At 40.8% G+C, this 24051-nt stretch overlaps 1 protein-coding gene across 2 annotated transcripts in view; it reads right to left on the bottom strand.

The window, feature by feature from the left end:
- Window positions 1–24051, bottom strand: part of NELL1 (neural EGFL like 1) — an 859251-nt gene that overhangs the window by 832246 nt on the left and 2954 nt on the right. For both annotated transcript variants that reach the window (XM_060159518.1, XM_060159517.1), the window contains exon 2: window positions 18299–18427. In XM_060159518.1, coding sequence (XP_060015501.1) covers window positions 18299–18427 — 129 coding nt within the window. The remainder of the gene's footprint in view (window positions 1–18298; window positions 18428–24051) is intronic.

Here is a 24051-nt window from a genome sequence, read left to right on the forward strand (position 1 = left end):
ACAAGTTAATACATGGTCTTTAGGGTGGACCCTAATCCAATATGATTAGTGCCCTTATAAAAAGGGGAAATTTGGACACAAATGTAGATAGAACGAAAATAATATGATGAGACATAGAGAGAAGACAACCATCTACAAGCCAAAAAGGGAGGCCTGGAACAGATCCTTCCCTCCCTCACATTCCTCAGGAGGAACTCACCCTGCCAACACCTTGATTTTGAACTTCTAGCCTCCAGAATTATGAGACAATACATTTCTGTTATTGAAGCCACTCAGTCTGTGGTACTTTATTATGGCAACACTGGAAAACTAATACAAGATGAGAGACAAAAGAATTGGCCACCTTGTGGATGGAAAGGGAACATAGTCTAGAAATTCCAGGACTTGTATTGTTGAAAGAGACAACTTTTTTTTATCTCCAAACTGTAAAAAAGATACAACTGAGAAATACTTTGAGCAAGCCAATCAAAACACAGTTTTTTAAAAAAAAAAAAAAAAAAAAACTCAGCCTTGAGGCAAGTATCGTATCAAGGGTTTGGACATCCACCCTTTGTTAAAACATCTGAACAAATTAAAGCAGTTCCAGTGAATCCCTTCAGTTGGACAAAATGGCTAAGGGTCTGGCTCTTCTTCCATGAAAGCCTGATAAGTTCAAGGTAATGAAAAGTAATTGTGAATGTGGCCCTTGGTACATAAAACTGACTGGAATTAAATGAATACTATCTTAAACTAAGAGAGACGGTGACCATTTAGGAAACAAAACAACACTTGGGCCCCCAACCTTCTATGGGGAAGAAGTGAATTGACAGAGTTTTTCAGCTGCCAAAAAGGATAACGGAAGAAGAGAGACTCCCAAGAAAGTGAAAGCAAGAGCCATGGAAAACAACAGACAGGAGATCCACTTCTGGGGAGCCACAGAACATGCCCAATCCCTAAGGTAAGAGGCCCTTTTAGCATCTCTCCCATTAAATCCCAAAATTGCTATAATTGTGTATCTATCAGTCTTTCCCTTTCCAAAAAAAAGCATTTATTTAAGTTATTCTAGCCCTGTTCTAACATTATATATTGGGTATACGGGAAGCAGAATTTTTAGTGCATGGGTATCAGAAGCAAGAGAGGGCAAATAAATAACTGATGTAAAGTCCATCACAGGATCCTGGGCTTTGAGTGGACCGCCATGACTGGATAGACTTTCCATATGGTCTCCCAAGAGGGAGGCAGGAGGAGGGTGTGTTTTGCGAGCTGAAAGGAAATTGAACCAAATATTTGTGATGATAAGGGAAGACTATAATAAACTATATTATCATTCACAAATATTTGCTGCCTTTCCCTGGGGAAGGCCCCTTCTTTGCTTTGTCATGGAACTTGCTTTCAGCAAAAGTGACATATTTCTAGGCAGAAGTTTTAAAGGTCAGCTCATGCTTTGCCATGTTCTCTTTTCCCTCTGTCACAACAACCAGCAAAGTTCTACGTAAAGAATGCTCTGTCTGCTTGTTCCAGAGGCCCCAGATGTCCCACGATGAGCATGGAGAGAGAAACCAGCCCTTGTTATGAGACACAGTAAAACCCAGCCTAGATTGAGTGACACAATCATAAATATCCTCCTGCTTGAAGAGTCCAAGCCAATATTCCTTCCACCTCATGAACATCTGTCTCCTCATTCCTCTCATTCTACTGGGGCTGAGTTCTAAAGTATCAAGTTCTAGAATCTGGAGGCCTGGTCAAGACTATAGATGAAAAAAGCACAGGCAGAGAAATCCAGTTTGAAGACTAATAATACATTTTGTCAAGAGATGGAGTTCAGAGCTTATCTTGAGGATATATTTGCATGTTTGACATCACTACACAACAAACAAGACCATGTAATCGATTCCATGGACCATCGTGTTTCAAGCAGTCTTTCTTACCTGGGGAGGGAAGATTAGGTCACATCAGAGTATCAAGTAGAGGACTTTAGAATATGCAGAAAACCTACCCACCCAAGTGTAACTTTAAATAGGACTCTCTCCAGCTAGTTATCGAGAAGGGCAGTTACTTTCCCCTGGACCAAAGATTTTGAACCCCAACAGCCAATTAGAGTCACCCAGAGAGTTTTTATAAGACTATCAAAGTCTAACGTGAACCTCACATTTGATGAAATAAATCATAATCTCTTAAAGGTAGGTCCTCAGCATCTGAATTTTTTCAAGTTCCCTAAGTGATTCTAGTATGAAACCAGGGCTGAAAACACTGTACCAGACAGGAAGTTCCTTGAGAGCAGGGGTCATAACTACCTTCTTCAAATCTATATCTCCAGCATCTAGTATTGTGCCTGGCACTTTGCTAACGCTCAGTAAAAAAGAAAACAAATCTATTAAATAAAATAAAAGAACACTGAATAAATGAATCCTGACCCTGAACAGACCATTTGATCCCACACTGGTTTCTCCCTAAATGTTATACATACCATTTCATCTTCTCAAAATTTGAAACTTTTTCTCTAGAACTGCACTGTCCAATACAGTAACCACTAGCCACATGCGGCTACTTAAATTTAAAGTTCTATCGGACAACGCTGTTCTGTAACAACCAATTCCATTTTTAAGAGCTGCGAGTGACCTTGGTGGTTTAATCCAACCCTCTCCCTCTATAGATAGTAATGAAATTTAATGGTAATGAGCATAAGGACATAAACATGGGTCCAAAAAACCAACTGTGTAAGATTAAGAAGGGAAAAGTCAGAGTTTAGCGAGTGAAACAGCAAACAAACCAATCTCTATGGGGTCTTGGTCCACAATAAGTTTATTATGAATTAATTCTGTGATGGGGCTGCAGTAATAGAAACTTGATATGAACTTGAATATAAACTTGAACAAGGAGGGATGCTCTGCTGTGTCCTGGTCAGATTAGATTGTAAACACCATGTTCAATTCAAGACATCAGACATCATTAGGAGCAGAGACAATTAGCCAGGTAGTTGAAAAAGAGAAAATGATGGGGAAATTCAAAATGATGTCCCATCAGGAACTGCTGAAGCAACCAGAAACGTTAACCCTGGAGAAAGGAAAGGAGGGAGACCTTGAAAGCTGTCTGCAAATATCTGAGAGGATGTCTCATGAGAAAGGATTTAGACTTTATCTCTGTGGTCAAGTGCCTCATTAAATCATTTCTTTATTCACTGCCTAAACAACTCTTTCTTAAGTACCAACTCTAAGTGCCAAGCATTGTGCTAGGCACTGACTTACGACAGAAAAAAAACAAGTGGAGTCATGGAGTTACCTATGATCTTCTGGGAGACAAAAACATACATAGGAAACAAACAAACAAAAAATATATGTGTGTGTGTATATATATACATACTTTCAACTTATGAAAAGAACTCTGAGGGACTAAACACCAGGAAGTGATGAGTCATAACAAAATGGGGAACCCTCATATGTAAGATGGTCAGGGAAGACCTCCTTGAGGAAGTGATATATAAGAGTAGGAGCCAGATAGAGAAAATGCAGCTATAAGGTGGTCTTCCAGGCAAAAGGCAAGCAGGAATGATGGCGTGGGTCAGGGAAAATCTTGCTGCAGTCAAGGAACAAAGAGGTGGCCAATGTGACTAGAGTTATTTAGATGGGATCAATGCAAGGGCACGGCATTAAATCAAAACCTGTCTTCCTTTAAATTATTTCCAACAGAGAATTCCAAAAGTAATATGAGCTGCCTCACGATGTGGTGTTACTTCCATCACTAGGCGACCAACCATAGGATTGGACTAATGGATTATTGGACACTTAAGGATTCCCTTAAAGAAGACTCCCTATAGTGAGGTACATATTTGAAGAATTTAAGAACCATGGGCAAGGAAGCATGCACAAAGATGTACCTTTAAGTATTGTTTGTCAGAAATCTGAATCGAGCCAAGTTTCCACCAATAGGCGAATGAATACATTGTGCAGTTATACACCAGTTCAAACTAATGGACTAGATCTATTCATCCTCAAAAGAATAATGGTGAATATAATAAGTTTCAGAAAGGTCCATACTATATGATGCCATTCATATGTCTTAAGCCACATAAAGCAACAGCTAACATTTACCAAATGTTTACTACATGCCCAATAATATTCTAATATATCACATGAATCAAGTCAACCCACAGAACAATCTGAAGATAGATGCTTTATTATCCCCATATTACACCTGGGCAAAATGAGGCAAAGAGAGGTTAAAGAACTTCCCCAAGGTGATACAGCTATTGAGAGTCATATCTGGGATTTGAATCTAGGCCATCTGGTTCCAAAGACTGTATTTAGCCCCTACACATACACCCTCTCCGTTATGTATCTTGTGTATGGACACATACAAAAACATAAATGTGGCAATATATGAGCGCACAAACACATACATACACACCTACACATACACGAATGGACTAAATACTAATCAACCATGTTAGTGATGGCCTTTAAGGAGGCTGAGAGAGAGAAAGCACAGGGTGGGGAATACAGAGACTTCAACTGAGTCTAATGTTTTGTAAGGCTCTAAACAATATGACAAAATATTAACATTTGTTGATTCTAGAAAACAGCTACAGCGTTGTTGCCTCGTGCTTGTCCAGATTTTTCTTTTCTTTTGCAAAATAATTCCTTGTCAAGCTAGATATTCTATGACTTTAAAGACCTGAGGTCCAGAGAAGTCAAGGGATATACCCAGGAATCAACAGCGAAAGAGCCAAGCTAGACCCTGGGTTCCCAGGCGCGGTGCGTGCATGCTCTGCGACCCCATGCTGCCAGATGGTGTGTGTGCCTTATTTTTTCACAGACAGTAAGCATGAGGGCTGAGCAAGCCTAGCTTATCAGAACATCTTGGCTCCCCCTCGTACACTGGCTGCATCCCTGAAAAGTTGTATTTAAATAAAATATTTGCATATCAAATCATACTTTCTCCACTGATTTACATTCTAATTTTGGAGATGTGTTCCCACAGAAAAGAATTTAGTCCCAATATGTTAAAATAAACCCCAATTAAGAATCACAGCATTCATTAAAAAGCACAGCAGTTAAGGTGGAGCTAATTCTCCCACAATGCTCTCTCAAGAAAGGCTGGTCAAATGGCCACAGAGACTACATTTTAAATGGACACATATTAAACTGTAGCCCCATGGTGAATTCTGATTTTCTTGCATGTTCTCTTTAAGCAGCCAAACAGATTACCAGGTATTCATCTCCAGATATGCAGCAGGACCCTCCAAGTGAAGGAATTATTACAAATTCTATTAAATGAAATTCATCAACTTACAAAACAACCATCTGCCCTGGTTGATTTAAAATACCTGCCAAGGAATAAAGACGCAGACCTAGAGAATGGACTTGTGGACACGGGGACGGGGAAGGGGAAGCTGGGACGAAGTGAGAGAGTGGCATGGACATATATACACTACCAAATGTGAAACAGATAGCTAGTGGGAAGCAGCCACGTAGCACAGGGAGATCAGCTCGGTGCTTTGTGACCACCTAGAGGGGTGGGATAGGGAGGGTGGGAGGGAGACGCAAGAGGGAGGAGATATGGGGATATATGTATATGTATAGCTGATTCACTTAGTTATAAAGCAGAAACTAACACACCATTGTAAAGCAATTATACTTCAATAAAGATGTTAAATAAATAAATAAAAATAAAATACCTGCCAAAATATATTTTGACAGATTGTCCTTTGGTGTCTCTTAGAAGAAGATATATCTCTAGCATACTGCACTTATTTTGTCTTTCCCACCATCATGAAGTAGGGAAAAACAGCCATGAGACGGATTGGGACCTGCACAAACTCTGCAGGTATAAACTCCTGAATTTAAATCCTATGTCTGTCACTACAACTAATGTCAGTTACTGGAACTCTCTGGGTCTCGGTTTCCTCATCTGTATAATGGACATGAAAACAGTACATATACAGGAATGTTGGTGGAAGGATTAAAAGGCAGATAAATTTTAGGAGTTGAGGTAACCCTTCTTTTAAAAAAAAAATGAAGGTCAGACAACAGTTATCCATCCTTATTAGGAATTAAGTAAGTAGGTAACTGCAAATATATACTCCTGGAGAGAAAATGAACAGAAATATTTTCCTGACTGTAAATATATTAATTGTTTAAAGTTATCTGAACTTCCTTTATACCTATTTATTTGCTTATTGTCTGTTTACCCTTAAGAGCCAGACTTCTTCTGATTTGCTCACTGCTATAGTCCTGGTGCTTGAAAGAGTGCCTAAAACATAGTAGGTACCTGCTAAATATTTATTTAATTTTTAAAAGTATATTTTCTGAATATATACTCTTAATAATAATATTGACTAACATTTTCAATTTCTTTTTATGGCTTACAATAAATTTTTATTATCTAAATTAACCCTTAAAAATATCTTGTATCATAGACACTGCCATTATTACTTAATGTCCAGAGAAGAAACAAATCCCAAGAGGTAATTTGCCCAAGGTCAATTTGTTAGTATGGAATTGGCTCTTATACCTAATAGTTTCTAAAAGAATTATTATCTTTTTACGTTCTCTGCTATCTCTCTCCATCTCTGCTTTCCTTAATGTACAATTTGATAGGAAAAGGAGCATGACTGAGAAAACAGATTATAGTGCAGATGTTAGAAGTGGGCAGTTTTGGGAAACAAAGAGTTTATTTGATCTATGACATCCATTTACTCACATAGCCATTGAATGATTTTCCAGAATATGCCAGTGCAGGTGTTAATTTGCCCCAGAGAGGAACTTGTAAACCCACTCCACTCCCGCAGCTTGCTTGAGGGTTTGTTTGTTTTTTGCTTTTTGTTTTTTGCCAAGAGCAGAAAAATACCTATATTTGGGAGACGCTGGCATGTGAATTGAATCACTCCACTAATTGATTAAATGCAAAGTTATACTAAATCACTCCACTCAAAGTGAGGTTGACTCTGAAATGCTCCCAGAGGTAATTAGCGACTAGGCACATCCAATCAACAGAAAAAACAATTTAGACTTGGGCAATAGTGGGTGGCGGGAAATCTGGAAGATCAGCATTAAACAAACCCTTTGGGTAACTCCATCTTACTCAGATTTTCTAAGTATTAAGAGCTATGGCTCAAACTTCAAGCACCATCTTGTAAAAACGATTATACCTAGGCAGTGCTCCTATGAAACAGAAACGGATTTACTTCCTATCCATCTTTCAAGTGCTGGTTTAGGTGCCACCTTCCCCAGGGAGCCTTCCCCAGGTTAGCCAGTGAGAAGAAATTTCTCTCTTCAACATACTTTATCCATACCCCGCTGCAAGCCCATTCTCTTGTCCTCTATGTTACAATGTCTGACAACATGCTGTGTTTGCCTTCTAGACTGTACCCTCGTTGCAGCCAGGATCTTTGCCTTATTCATCTGTGTCTTCCCCAACATCTAGCTCAAAGCCTAGAATGCAAATAGGTGCTAAAAGCCTCAATCTTCTCCTCAAAGTATCCCACATTAGCCTTTGTTCTATCTTGTCACATAAAACAAGCTACTGGAAAGATACTACTTTTTCTTTAGAAATTTTCCTGATGTAGAACTCCTAAAAGGTAGCACTTTCCTGACAGGAAAAAGAAAGTAACACATTAAAGAATTTGCACTCATGTATATTCTAATTCAGTTTTATAAATGAAACACCAATAGACAGACAAATCCTCCCAGCTACTCAACGCTAAGACATGGCCAGTCAGGGAGAAGTACAGTCCCAAACCATCAGAGCTTCTGTGAGTCCCACTCAAAGCAAAGCAAAATATTCCAGGATGATTTTTGAAACTCTGATTCTGGTATTCAATATTTAGGATGTTTTTCAGCTTAAAGAAGATCTATGACAGTCTTACACATAGCCATTTATTCTCCCCGCCCCCATCACCAATCCCTATTAAAATATGATTTGTTTCAGGTAAGAAGACAATAAAAATCTTCCTCATTCAAGCCTTTACACTCTACAAGGACAGCAGTGACAAAGATAACCTTAAAAAGCTGAGTAGCCAGAAAATAAATCCTACCAGGCTTTGGAGCTGGTATAATAGGAGTGCTGCCAGTTAACTGGGCTTTCAACTTAAATTTATCAATATTAAGAGGCTAGCATTGAAATGAAGGTTTTCACTCCCTCAATACACATCAACTCAGAGCTGGCCTTAGGATGGTGAAACAGGAGAAGAAATAAAAATAAAGGAAGGAAAGAAGAATGAATTTGTTTTTTATACTTTATATTTTTCTCTTTTTTCTTTATTTTTCATTTATTTTATTGAAGTATGGTTGATTTACAATGTCGTCTTATTTTCTGATGTACAGCAAAGTGATTCAGTTATACATCTATATATATTATTTTTCATATTCTTTTCCATTATGGTTTATTACAGGATATTGAATATAGTTCCCTGTGCTATACAGTAGAACCTGATTGTTTATCCATACTATATATAATAGGTTTTTTTTTTCATTTCCACAAGACAACCTGTCTCAGCCAGTGGGGTGATCCACTTCCAGCTCATGGGAAAATGAGTGAGTGGCAGAGGGGAACAGAACAAGCCACAGTAGCAGGACAGCCAGGGTGAAACATGTCACCTCAGGCTTCCATGTTTCCGTGTCTCTGTGGCTCTGGCTCTGGCTTAGCTCCCACCCAGGCAGCATCAGTTATACTTACATTTCAAAGTACTTTCTCACACATTGTCATAAAATTCTTACAATCAATCCCATTTCCAGATGAGGAAACTGAGGCTGGAAGACATTAAGAGACATATCCACTGGTCCCCCTAAGTATTGCCTCAAGGTACTTCCATTTACTTACTGATAAAATGGAAGCATGATAATAATTACCTTATATGGTGTAGTAAGGTAAAATAAATTAATACATAGAAAGTGCTAACCCCTAATCTTCTGCCCCCTCTCCAATCTTCTGCTTTTCCCACTATCCCAAGTTACGTCTGCAGGTTAAAATCTGACATTAAGGGACTTCCTGGTGGTGCAGTGTTTAACAATCTACCTGCCAATACAGGGGACACGGGTTCGAGCCCTGGTCCAGGAAGTTCCCACATGCCGCAGAGCAACTAAGCCCATGCGCCATAACTACTGAGCCCACGTGCCACAACTACTGAAGCCCATGTGCCTAGAGCCCATGCTCTGCAACAAAAGAAGCCACTGCAATAAGAAGGCCACGCACCGCAACAAAGAGTAGCCCCCACTCGCTGCAACTAGAGAAAGCCCACATGCAGCAGTGAAGACCCAACGCAGCCAAAAATAAATAAATAAAATAAGTAAATTTTTAAAAAAATCTGACATTAACAACACACAAGACAGATGATACACATAGGAGAAGAAGACCAAAGTTATACCCTATTACTTAAAAATGCATGGACTCACATTTAACAAGAGTTTGCCATGTACCAAATACAGTGTATTGTGTGTATTAATGTGTATTAATTTATTATGTGTATAAATTTATTTCATCCTCACTACAACCATATATAGTAAGTACAATTACTACCCCATTTTATCAGTGAGTAAATGGAGGTACTGTGAGGTAGAGGGATTAAGTAGTTTGCTACTTACTATCATGTATTAAACTTGAAAGACAGGATTTCTTACCTTGCTCATATTAACTGAACTGTGGTGAAATGCTAAAATCTCTGAGCCTCTCTAGACCTGCACTGTCCAATATGGTAACCCCAAGCCACATATGGCAATTGAGCACTTGAAATGTGACTAGTGTGGTGGAGGAAATTAATTTTTAATTTTATTTAATTTGAATTAGTTTGAATTTAAATGAATATTCAATGAAATGGCAGTTTTCAAGACACTGGACATCAGTCAATGAAGAACAGTGACCCTCAAGAGATGGAAAATGAAAGAGGTGAGCCCTACAATTACCCAAGTTTACCCCTCTGAGAGTTTCCAGGCTGTGCCATAGGGAAGAGAAATGCAAGCAAAGCCCAGCAGTCTTCACTCAAATTGAGGTGAAGAAGCTGAGAGTGTGGGGAGACCAAGGCACCTAGATTTCACAGGACAGCACACGTGAGAGATAACGGCAGAGAGAAAAATATGGAACTCTCTCAGCTGAATAGAAGAACCACCCAAAAGGCAACAGTGCCTGGCATACACACAGGACCAAGAAGAGTACCTCTTCTCACCACTCAAACTGGAAAACCCCATGATTCATGGGGCACTGGGTAGAGTACACAGAAGGTCTTGCCTCAGTGATGGGAAATAATTAATTCTATTCTATATACTAGCACTAGCACTGCTCTGAGCCATCTAACAAATCTTAAAAATAGGATCCATAACCTTCAAAAATTGTGAAGCACTATGTTGTACACCTGAAACTGATACAATATTGTACATCAACTATACGTCAATTTTTTTTAAAAAAACAGGATCCAAAAGGATCAAATTGTTTTTCAGTAATTTAACTGTGTCCTAAAACAAAACTCAGGAATATTTATAAGAATACAAAAATATCCAGAACCAAACAAGGCAAAATTCACAATGTCTGGCATTCAATCAAAAATTACCAAGTATACAAGGAAGCAGTAATGAAGAGAAGAGTTAGTCAATCAGAATCATCCTAGTGCTAATACAAATATTAGAATTAGTTGTCAGGGATATTAAAACAGTTATTACAATTGTACTCCATCTATTCAAAAAGTTAGATAAAGGCATGGAAGATTTTTTAAAGAGTCAAACTGAACGTACAGAGATGAAATTACAATACATGACATAAAAAAAACAGAATGATACTAATAGCAGACAATACAGAAAAACAGTTCTTGAAGTCAAAGTAATAGAAACTATCAAAAATGATACATAGAGAGAAAAGAGAAGAAGAATTTTTGAAATGAACAGAGTATCAGTGAGCTATGGAACAACTTTAATCAGCTTTATATACACATAATTGGAGTCCCTAAAGGAGAGAAAGAGAAACAAAATATATTTGAAGGTATAATGGCCATTTTTTTTCTAAATGTGATGAATTTCAATAACTCCCTCACACAAGAAACATTAAGAAAATCAGACCAAGGTACATCATAATCAAATCACTTAAAGTTGGCAATAACAGAAAGTCTTAAAAGCAGGGGGAAAAGTTACATTACCTACAGAGGAACAAAAATAGGATGACAACTGATCTCTCATTGGAAACAATGCAAGTGAGAGGACAGTGGATCAACATCTTTAAAGTACTGAAAGAAATAAAACTGTCAACCCAGGATTCTACTCTCAGCAAAAATTGTTTTAAATAATGAAGATTTTTTCAGACATACAAAATCTGAAAGAATTCATCACCAGCAGACCTACACTAAAAGAAATGTTGAAGGAAGTCCCTCAGGCAGGATAAAAATGATACCAGATGGGAATATGAATCCACGCAAGAGACTGAAGAACACAGGAAACAGTGACTACAAGAGTAAACATGTGATTGATTTTTTTATTATCTAAATATGTTCAAAAGATAATTGACTAATTAATAAAAATAACAACAATGTAATATGGAGTTTATAACAGAATTAAAAGTAAAATGTATGACAACAATAGTACAATGTCAGGGGGAGAGATGTATACTCTTGAAATATACTTATTACATACATAAAGTTGTATCACCTGAAGGTACACTGTTGTCATTTAAAGATGTATACTATAAACCCTAAGACAACCACTAAAATAATGAAACAATGAGTAAGCCAACAAAAGAGTTTTTAAAAAATCAGTTAAAAAGTTCAATTAATCTAAAAGAAGCCAGAAAGGGGAAAAAAGGAAACAAAGAATAGATAGACAGATAGAAAACAAACAACAAAAGCATAGATTTCAATATGACAGTGTCAATAATCACATTAGTATAAATGATCTAAATAGCTTGATGAACAGAAATTATCATACTGGTTTAAAAAAAAAGTAAGACCCATCTATATACTGGCTACAAGAAAAGCACTTTACATGTTATTATATGATTAATCTCGAAATAACTATGATAGGTGAAAGAATTCAGATCCAAAAAAAAAAAAAACTAGACACTGTAGAATTCTATTTATATAAAATTTCTAGAAAATGTAAACTACTGTATAGTGACAGAAAGCAGATTAGTAGTTGCCTGCAGATGGGGGTTGGGAAATATAGGAAGGAGGGATTATTTTAAAAAGAGGAAAGTTTGGGGGAGATAGGTATGCTCATTATCTTAATTGTGATGATGGTTTCACCGGTGCATTCACATATTAGAATTAACAATCGATACAGGCTGAATATGCACAGTTTATTATAAGCAATTACACCTTAACAAAGCTGTTAAATTTTTTAATGATACTTAAAACTATGTATGGAATAACTTGGCAAAGCTACTGTATACTCTAACTATAACTGTAACTATAAATTATAGACTAGATTTTGAAGACTTTGAAAAAAATATAAAATATCTCATTAATAATTTTTTGTATTGACCATATGTTGAAATGATAATATTTTTCATATATTGGGTTAAATAAAATGTATAGTTAAAATTAATTTCACTTGTTTCTTTTTACATGTTTAATACAGCTACTACAAAAATTAAAATTACAGATATGGCTCACTTACTTATATTTCTATTAGGCAGTGCTGCACTGGAAAGGAGTACTTATCTGGAGTAAACTGGAAATCTCATATTGCTCATATTTCTGCCCAACAGAGAGTAGCCATCCTATGGCAGACAAAATGATATTCCCTACCCCCAAAAGATGTCTGCATCTTTATCCCAAAAATCTATAAATATATTACTTTACACAGCAAAAGAGTCACTGCAGATGTGACTGAGTTATGGATCTTAATATGAAGAAATTATCCTGGATTACCCAGGTGGACCCAATATAGGGAAAAAGACCCATAAGGGTCCTTATAAGGGAAAAAGGGAGCAGAAGAGTCAGTACCAGAGAAGAAAACATGCCAGAAACATAGAGAAGGAAATGTCACCTCAGAAGCAGAGGTTGAAGTGATGCACCCACAAGCCAAGGAATGTAGCAGCCTCTAGAAGCTGGAAAAACAATAAATGGATTATCCTATAGAGGCTCTAGAAGGAACACAGCTCTGCCAACACCTTGATTTTAGCCCTTTTTAAAGCCCATTTTTGACTTCTGATTTCCAAGCAAAGTGTTGAAGTTTCAGCCTGGTTTCTCTTTGCTGCTTATAGTAAAAGGTAAGAAGAAAAAGACAGATTGAGGGAAGAGCTGTTAAGCAAAAAGGAACCAGGACTGATTATATGCAGAATTCCCAGCCTATCCAGATTGGAAAAGACAATAAAATTAGGAGATTCACTGTCAGGAAAAGTCTGCTCTGGAAAAAAGCCAAGGGTGTGGTTGAACCACCTTTTGCTAGTGACTCTGAAGGACCAAAGGGTCAGAATATTCAGTCACACAGAGGGTTCTTTGAAAAGATCATGGTTGTAATTCATGGATCCCCTCAGCCATCCCAGCAGAAGTCAGAAATAGAGATTAGATTATCTCGGAAAGATCTGTAAATGAGCCTTTTGTCTAATGGACAGGAGACCCTCCGGGTTCTTGAGAATGTTATACCGGCAGAAACACTGCCAACTTGGACTGAAGGGGACAGAAAGAACATGAAATGAAAGAAGGCTGATCGACTCCCAAAATTCTATAAGCAAGAAACAGGTTGATAAAACTATTCAACTACAAACCTATGCTACTGTTCGTGAAAAAGAAGGATTCAGAGGAGTGAGTCACAAGCCCAGAAGGCAGAGTCAAGGACCATAGAGAGTGATCCTCAGGCCCTGAAACCCAATGGAGTTTGCCCTGCTGGATTTCACATTTTCTTGAGCCTGGTGACCGTTTTCTCCTTTCCAATTTTCCCTTTTGAACAGGAACTTCTATAACTGGCATCCTATACCTCTCCCACTATTATATTTTGTAAACAGATTACTTGTTTTCTAGTTTCACAGATCCACAGATAAAGAGTAATTTTGCTCCAAAATGGCAAATACTCAGAGTCCCACTCATACCTGATTTAGATTATTTAGAGAGTGAGATTTGGAATTTTTCAACTGATGAGTGGATGAGATTTCAGACTCTGAGCTGATGTTATAATTGGTTAAGACCTTTGGAGATACCGGAATGGGGTGAATGTATTATGCATGTGGGGCAGACAAGAATCTTTGGGGGCCAGTGGGCAGACTTTGTGGTAAGCAGAATAATGGCTCCCCAAAAATGTCAATGTCCTAATTACCAAAACCTATCAAATATGTTACCTTACATGGCAAATGGACTTTGCAGATGTGATTAAATTACAGATCCAGAGATGGAGAGATTATCCAGGTAAGGTAATCACAAGAGACCTTGAAAGGGAAAAACCTCCTCAAAGTCCCATAATAAAGTTACTCTTCCCAGCAAAGAAGCTGAAAACCTCTCCCTATTGTTGGAGAGATTTGGGATGGTAGACATCCCAAAAGCAGCTGCTAAAGCAGAGAACACACAAATTAGCAAGCAGAGATCTAGCCCAGGGAATAAATAAATGAGTGAATGACCAGCATATAAAGTAGGCAACAAGCCTTTCATAGAGCACATTGGACAGAGGAAATTTTAATTCAATTCAAAATGTTTACTTGTCACCTACTGTGTGCCATGCACAATACTTGGCCCTAGAGATGTAGGGGTATTTAGACAGGAAGACTTCTGCTTTCATGAAGCTTACAGATGAGCCAGGCTTCCATAGCAACTCTGTTGACAAAGTGTCAGCAGCACTTCTCAAATCAAGAATGGGATGGCGAAATGTCTATTTAGGTCTTCTGCCTATTTTGGGATTGGGTTGTTTGTTTCTTTGATATTGAGCTGCATGAGCTGCTTGTAAATTTTGGAAATTCCTTTGTCAGTTGCTTCATTTGCAAATTTTTTCTCCCATTCTGAGGGTTGTCTTTTCATCTTGTTTATGGTTTCCTTTGCTACGCAAAAGCTTTTAAGTTTCGTTAGGTCCCATTTGTTTATTTTTGTTTTTATTTCCATTTCTCTAGGAGGTGGGTCAAAAAGGATCTTGCTGTGATTTCTGTCATAGGGTGTTCTGCCTATGTTTTCCTCTAAGAGTATTATAGTGTCTGGTCTTACATTTAGGTCTTTAATCCATTTTGAGTTTATTTTTGTGTATGGTGTTAGGGAGTGTTCTAATTTCATTCTTTTACATGTAGCTGTCCGGTTTTCCCAGCACCACTTATTGAAGAGGCTGTCTTTTCTCCATTGTATATTCTTACCTCCTTTATCAAAGATAAGGTGACCATATGTGCGTGGGTTTATCTCTGGGTTTTCTATCCTGCTCCATTGATCTATATTTCTATTTTTATGCCAGTACCATACTATCTTGATTACTGTAGCTTTGTAGTATAGTCTGAAGTCCGGGAGCCTGATTCCTCCAGCTCCGTTTTTCTTTCTCAAGACTGCTCTGGCTATTCGGGGTCTTTTGTGTTTCCATACAAAATGTGAAATTTTTTGTTCTAGTTCTGTGAAAAATGCCAGTGGTAGTTTGATAGAGACTGCATTGAATCTGTAGATTGCTTTGGGTAGTATAGTCATTTTCACAATGTTGATTCTTCCAATCCAAGATCATGGTATATCTCTCCACTTACCTCAACATAATAAACAGCTTGCCAACAAACACATGAAAGGATGCTCAACATCATTATTCATTAGAGAAATGCAAATCAAAACTACAATGAGATATCCCACACCAGTCAGAATGGCCATCATCAAAAAATCTACAAACAATAAATGCTGGAGAGGGTGTGGAGAAAAGGGAACCCTCATACACTGTTGGTGGGAATGTAAATTGACACAGCCACTATGGAGAACAGTATGGAGGTTCCTTAAAAAACTAAAAATAGAACTACCATACGACCCAGCAATCCCACTACTGGACATATACCCTGAGAAAACCATAATTCAAAAAGAGCCATGTACCACAATGTTCACTGCAGCTGTATTTACAACAGCCAGGACATGGAAGCAACCTAAGTGTCCATCGACAGATGAATGGATAAAGAAGATGTGGCACATATATACAATGGCATATTATTCAGCCATAAAAATGAATGAAATTGAGTTATTTGTAGTGAGGTGGATGGACCTAGAGTCTGTCATACAGAGTGAAGTAAGTCAGAAAGAGAAAAACCTTATACTAACGTATATATGGAATCTAAAAAAAAAAAAAAAAACATGGTCATGAAGAACCTAGGGGCAAGACGGGAATAAAGATGCAGACCTACTAGAAAATGGACTTGAGGACACAGGGAGGGGGAAGGGTAAGCTGGGACAAAGTGAGAGAGTGGTAGTGTATATATGGACATATATACACTACCAAATGTAAAATAGATAGCTAGTGGGAAGCAGTCGCATAGCACAGAGAGATCGGCTTGGTGCTTTGTGACCAGCTAGAAGGGTGGGATAGGGAGGGTGGGAGGGAGGGAGACGCAAGAGGGAAGAGATATGGGTATATATGTATAACTGATTCACTTCTTTATAAAGCAGAAACTAACACACCATTGTAAAGCAATTCTACTCCAATAAAAACGTTAAAAAAAAAAAGAATGGAATGGCCTCTCAACAGTAACTGAAGAGACCTTGCACAATGCAAAGAGAAAACTAATCCTGTTTGTATTCTCTTAACCATGCCCAGTTTACTTACTTCACCAATTCCTTAGTAAGAGTAAGCGTAATTAACATATCTGTAGTCTTGTTATATATTATTACATAGTAGTATCTGTAGATGTGCTGTATATTACTAAGAAGGTTTAAATTCTCTGCAGAGGAAACATATATATATATCTCATCCCATAATGTTGGTTCAGTCATTCTAAAATAATCCTTTTGTTATCTTCACAAAAGGCTGGGTTAAAAGAAGCCTGCCAGGCATTTTCATAGAGGAATATCTAGGCTGCCATATCTGATCAGATCACTCCCCTCCTTCAACTCATCAAAGGCCCCCACTGATATAAGAGTAAAGTAAAACACTAACATGGCCTATAGGCAAGGGTAATATGTGCAATAGTTAACAAGTACATGGCCTCCCACCTATCAAAATAGACACTGGCCATAAAGCGTCAGTACACCCAAGCCCGTGGATATAAGCTAAATATCAATTCTGCCTTCTGGGCCCAGCGTGACCTAGCCCCTGCCTACCTCCCCAGCCACTCACCACCTTGCAGCCATGCTAAATGTCTTTCCATTTGTTTCTGCCTTAAGACCTTCCTACATACTATTTTCTCTGCCCAGAATGCTCTGAGCCGCCACCTCTTCCTACACAAGCTTTCTATTCATTTTTCTCTTTTCTGCTGACATATCACTTTTTCAGGGTCACTTTTCCTGACCACCACTATCTCCCCACTCCCCATAAATCAGATCTCCCTGACTCTTATTTGGCAACCTATACACCCCGTTCATGGTAAGTATAGCCACTGGAAGTCAATAATTACTTGTGTAATGACTGTTTCTCTCACCACATTTATTTACTCTTACTAATAATCCTACTATTAGCATGTTGCCTGGTACACAATAGGAGTTCCATAATAACAGCTAATACTTACCAGGGATTTACTATGTTATCAGGCACTGTTTGAACCACTTTAATGGATTAGCTCCTCTAATCCTTGCACCTGCCCCATTAGGTACTATTATTTCAGATGAAGACACAGGCAGAGTCAGCCTAAGGAATCGCCCAAAGTCGCAAAGTCAATAAGTGGTAGGGTTGGAATTTAATCCCAGGCAGTCAGGCTCCAGAGCCCAGGCTTTTAAGAAGCGCACTGCACTGCCTTTATGAATGCTTGCTGAACAATTTAATGAATTATAGTCAAGTTTATAGTGGGCAGAACCAAATAAGCTGTACCCCTAAGAAAATGCAGCCATGAAACATCCTCTTTGTGCATGGTCCACCCATTAAATGAGAGATAAAGATACAGGAACAGGAATGGACGTAGGTATAGGTAAAGATAGGAATAACAGTAGAAGAAATATCCTGTAAAAGTAATGTGGCTGCCCATGGCTTTCAAGGACTTTACAAATTCATTCCACTTTAGATCCCCACCAAAATCCCCCGGGGAAATATGTCACTGCCAAGCCAAATATTTCATCACCACGCCCCCGACTGCCCCCTCCCACACCCTCAGAACACCCCCCAAATATCTAAACACCCTCAGCATTTCTGAACATTCCTCATGGCGGTAACACAAGGGAAATAGCAAATACACACAAATACCGACACATACACACCAGAGGAACAGTCCCCAGACAGACCCTCCTCCCCAAGTTCTGCCCCCATGCAAAGGAGAAAAATGCCTTTACCTTTAAATAAAAATGCTTTGCTGGTATTGTGCAGTCCAGACACCTGAGTGACTCCAAGGGTGGTGTTCACGAGGTCGAGCTCAGTGATAACATCCATCTGAAGGTGGGGATCCATCCCAAAGCCCACCACTGCAAAGGAACAAAGAGCCATCTTGGCTTAAAATGCTGACGTGCTTGTGGCAACATGGAACAGAAATGACAGAGGCCACAGGAGTGGCAGGGAATACAAGGAACCCAGTCATGAGCGCTTACAGATGCTCTTCCCCTGGATGGAAAATGAAGGCAACCCTTTGCTCCATCACCCCCACTGATACTGTGGTTTTTTCATCCCTTCCCCCTCTCCCATTCCCCATTACAGATTGATAATCCCTATGCAAAACCCTAGGGGCCAAATATATTTCAGAACTCAGACTGGATCATCTGTTGGAAAGCTAATATGGCCCATATACTACATTCTATGTAACACCCTCAGCAAAGTCTGCATCAGTCCCCCATCACCAAACACAATATTTGTAGAGCAAGAAGTCTGATGTTGTCCTCTAATTGGTATAAACAAAGACTATAAATAGCCTCATATCTGTTCAGGTCAAGTTTTGCCACCAAAGGAGTTCAGCTCAGGGTAGGTTCTGCTGTCAGGTGAGTTATGAAGAAGCTTTGGGTTTCTGAGCTTTTTTAGATTTGGGAACTGTGGATACAGGATTGTGGCCCTGATCTACCTGCTTCAGAGACTGATACAGTAGTGAAATCTGACACCACCGTCACCAGGAAACACCTCCACAGAGCACTATTAATGAGGCAACAACACCTTCGATAAAGAGGAAGAAAATGAGAGGGATCCTGACCCTGATGGATAAGGGTGGCAGAGGGACCGGCCAGGAAAGAGAATCCCCAGAACAATGGATGTAGATTTCAAGGGGAATTCGTGAAAAGTTAGACACCCTGACAACTCTTGTTGGAGAAACTTAGCACAGAGAAACAGGGCCCTGAGCCCCCCTTGCCTCATCTGAAAAAGGCAAATCCTTAAGCCTGTCTCTCATCTACAGGGTGTTCTGCAGAATGATTCACTCCCGACTGCAAAGTGGCTTCCAATTATATATATTAATAAGGCTAGCGATCAGTCCAAGGGACTATGTTTAAGCCATTCCTACAGGCTGTGCCTGTCTACACTTAGCACCTCAGTAGTGCAATTCTGATTGCACAGTTGGAAATGTTTTAATCAGCAACAACTGTCAACGTTTGTCTGGTGGTAATGCAGTCGCTGAGGCAAGATTTGGAGAGCTTACACCCAATTTGTTCCAGAGAGACCGAGTGCATTTCATCAGGGCACCAAGCGCTATGACAATCTCATCTGTCCTGCCCTCACCCCTTTCCCCACAGATCTGGAGAAGGAAATGTACCCTCTCCTCACTCTTTCCCTGTTAGGAAACAGGGGCTGCTGCAGCAATCTAGGCTTCTGTCCACAGAAGGTGGCTCTGGGAAGGGTCTTTGGAGCCGAAGGTGGACAAAGGGTTAAATTAAAGGCACATGCATAGCGCTGCCTTCTCAATTTTTGTCAGGCTTCCCCTCCTCCTCTGAAATGCAGCCAGATGCGAGACCAGTTTACCCAAAGACAACTCATTCATTCAGTCGTTTTTCAACAGATATGACTGAGTGCTTTCTATGTAACACACACACTGCATTGCGAGGCACTGGAGGTGGCCTCCCTGGGCATGCATTCCTAGGGCAGCGGGTGAGGAGAGGGCAAAAAATAAACAAATACATAAATAATTTGAGATGGCAATAAATGCCACGAAGAAAATAAAACAGAGTTATGAAACAGAAAGCAGCTTGGGTGGAGACTTAAAAAGGGTGGTAGAGGAAGGTTCCACTGAGCAGACAACTGATGACTATAGCGGCTGGCGATGGTGCAGTCATTCCGGAAGGGAAGACCTGGAGGGGAAAGCTTTCCAGGTTTAGAGAACAGAAAATGCAAATGCAAACCAGGAACAAACTTGGCGTGTAGAGGAAACAGTGAAAAGGCTAGTGTGGCCAGAGCAGAGTGAGCCCGGGGGAGAGTGGTAGAAAATGAGGCCCCAGAGTAGGCCCTGCCTTGTGAGCTGCAACAAGGAAAGGGACAGTATTCTAATCGCAATGGAGTATCACTGGAGGGCTTTAAGGTATGTGGTTAAGGGGAGGAAGAGTGGGATGTGCTCTGATTTACCTTATGATCTCATCCTACCTGCCTGACACAGACTCCATTCACAAAGACTGATGACTGACCGAGTACCTACTCTGTGCAAAGAAATACTGCGCTAACGGGCATCTATCAGCCCAGGTCACAGCACCATAAGCCTCTTGTTGAGACTGGCAATGTTTTTCTCCAAGTGAGCTCAGATACCAGCAGTTCTATGATCACCTTGAAAAGGCAGGAAAGGAACTAATATTTCAGTTTGATCTATAGTGCTCTACACCTATATGGCAGAAATTAAACTAAGAGTGATCTCAGAGGACCTCCACACTAGTCTATCTCTGGCCCGAATTTGGAACGTGGTTTGGGAAATGTGCCCTTAGCTGGACACAGGAGGAAGGAAGCATCCCTGTAGCCTCAGTGTCTTGCACAAGGCTTCATATATGTCAGGCCCTGAATTTAAGACCTGATTAATTTTTTTTTTTTTTTTTTTTTTTTTTTTGCGGTACGCGGGCCTCTCACTGTTGTGGCCTCTCCCGTTGCGGAGCACAGGCTCCGGACGCACAGGCTCAGTGGCCATGGCTCACGGGCCCAGCCGTTCCGCGGCATGTGGGATCTTCCCGGACCGGGGCACGAACCCGTGTCCCCTGCATCGGCAGAAGGACTCTCAACCACTGCGCCACCAGGGAAGCCCAGGACCTGATTAATTAATTGATGAGTGGATGTATGATCACTGCTTTGGGTGCAGTGATCTAAGGGCAATATGCATACCTGAGGAATACCACGAGAGGACAGGATGGCATTCGAGCCCAGGAAACCTTCTAAAAGGAATATGGTTGGCTGAATTCTTGGCTTCAAATCTTTACCCCTGGATTTCCCTGGTGGTGCAGTGATTAAGAATCCACCTGCCAATGCAGGGGACAGGGGTTCCATCCCTGGTCCGGGAAGATCCCACATGCTGCAGAGTGCATACGCCACAACCCACGCACCACAACCACTGAGCCTGCTTTCTAGAGCCCGTGAGTCACAACTACTGAGCCGGTGTGCCACAACTACTGAAGCCCATGCGCCTAAAGCCCGTGCTCTGCACCAAGAGAAGCCACCGCAAAACACGCGCCTCCAGAGTAGTCCCCACTCAGGGCAACTAGAAGAAGACTGCTCGCAGCAATGAAGATCCAGTGCAGCCAAAAATAAATTAAAAAAACAAATCTTTACCCCTCCCATAGCCACACCCTTTGCTATGTGGCTTTGCATGTCCTTCCACTAGAGTGGGAGTAAACCTCCCCATCCCTTGACTTTGAGCCCAGCCATGTAACTAGTTTGGGTCATTAGGATGTTAGCAATGTCACACAAGCAGAGGCTTGGATGTGCCTGTGTGGTGGGGCCTGTTCTCTTGTACCTCTGCATCACAGTGAGAAAAACACGGCCCTACTGGGCCACTGCTCCAAGGACACTAAGACACACGGAGCAGACACCCTAGCTGGGTTTGGAACGACTCCCAGCCAATCCTGGCCCCAGTGAGCCAATACCAAACCAACCGGCAGACGCGTGAACCGAAAGAAGTGTTGCTTTGAGTTTAGGGTGGCTTGTTATACGATATTATTGTGGCAGTAGTTGACCAACGCGGGGACTAAAGACCCACAGTAATGGTTATCCCTAAGCTGTTTGAACCTCCCAAACTTGGAGCCCTGCAACCGGACAAGCCTCAAAGGCACCCACACAGATTCTGTAGAACTGGCAGAACCCCCCAATGGTGCCCTTGGATTCCCATCTCCATGTGAGAACACCTCAATCTGGAAAGTGTTGTGGAAACAACACTAAACTAAGAGCCACTTTCAGTCCCGTCTCTTCTCCCTACTAAATTTGTGCCCTTGGAAAAATGATTTCACTTCTCCGAGCCTCATTTCCCTTAACTGTAAAATGGGGATAATACCCGCCTCCCAGCCTCGTGAGGTTTCAGTGATAACTGTATGAACGCTCCTAGCACATATCTGGTGCCCAGCTGGGGTCTGCTGCGTCTGTCTTTCACAGGACCAGCTCTCCAGACCATTCCAGCTCCCTGGTCCTCAACTCCACTGGAATCATACGAAAGATACAGGCGGCTCCCATTTTCCCAACCCCTCCACATGCCCAGATGACGTAGAAGGGCTTCTCACTCTGGCAGTGCTTTTTTTTTTTTCTTTAATTTATTTTTTGGCTGCATTGGGTCTTCGTTGCTGTGCGTGGGCTTTCTCCAGTTGCGGCGAGCAGGGGCTACTCTTCATTGCGGTGCGCGGGCTTCTCATTGCAGTGGCTTCTCTTGTTGCGGAGCATGGGCTCTAGGCACGTGGGCTTCATTAGTTGTGGCTCACGGGCTCTAGAGCGCAGGCTCAGTAGTTGTGGCGCACGGGCTTAGCTGCTCCGCAGCATGTGGGATCTTCCCGGACCAGGGATCAAACCCGTGTCCCCTGCATCAGCAGGCAGATTCTTAACCACTGCGCCACCAGGGAAGTCCCTGGCTGTGCTTTGTGAAATCTATATATTAAATGTATATTAACCCCTCCCCCTATACCCTGCAAGCGAAGGGGCTTCCCTGGCTTTAAGATAACTGTATTCCTCTAGTCATGAAAACATCCCATTAAAACAGAACAAGAGAAATCAATTAGGCTTCCAGAAACAGAACTGTATTCTTTTCTCTAAGTGGTCCCCTTCAAGATGAAAATACCTGGTGCCAATAGCTGGATGAGTAAAAGATAGCACTTTGCCCACTGCCTAAAAAATCAGAAAATCTATTAATAAGGCAGCATTTGCATGGCTTCACCTGAACCTTATACAGTATGAAAGTGTTGGTTCCATAAAAATATTTTTTTTATTTTAATGTTTCTGCTTCTTATCCAAGCATGGAGCTCTTGCCCTTTCCAAGGAAACTCTATTGAAGTTTTCTACTTTGGCCATAACTGCTCTCAAATGGCTGAAACCGGGTATTGGAATTAAGCAGGATAAAAAGCTTCTGGGGGAAAAAAAATATTTTTTAAAACCTGGAAGGCAGCGTGTCAATGTCACAGAGGCCCCTGAGGCCTGGCTCTGAGATTCAGAATCTCCGCCCTAATCTCCCAGGACACCTGCTGCTGGCCACTCCTCAGCCTAGCCCAGAGAGTGCTGAGGCCCAAAGCCCACTCAGTCCACCTTCAGGGTCCCAGGCCTAAGCTCCCACGCGAATCCTCCTGGACGTGGCTCACTTCAGATCTAATCCAGCTCACTGTGCATGGTGGCAGCTCTTTTCCTCTGGCCCCTGCAGGGGAATACGATGCTGCAGAGTTGCTCCAAGACCTCATTTACCAGCAGGATTTCACAGCCATTTGATCGGATTTGGGCCTCTGGACTCCTACAACGTTTCTTACTACCCCGAAAGCAACGTCCTTAAAGAACATGCTCTATGCCTGTTCCAAGTCAGCCAATATTTCACATGATCACTGGAGGCTGGAGGCTTTTGTTCACAGCTCTATTATTCAATTCATAGTTAATGAACTGCCTGGGAGGTGCTTCTAAAAGAAAAGCTCTCCTTTCCAGCAGGTGGCAGCAAAAGGCATTCACTCAGCCCCAGGGC

The sequence above is a fragment of the Lagenorhynchus albirostris genome, chromosome 9 (genome assembly GCF_949774975.1).
Source record: "Lagenorhynchus albirostris chromosome 9, mLagAlb1.1, whole genome shotgun sequence".
NCBI lineage: Eukaryota > Metazoa > Chordata > Mammalia > Artiodactyla > Delphinidae > Lagenorhynchus > Lagenorhynchus albirostris.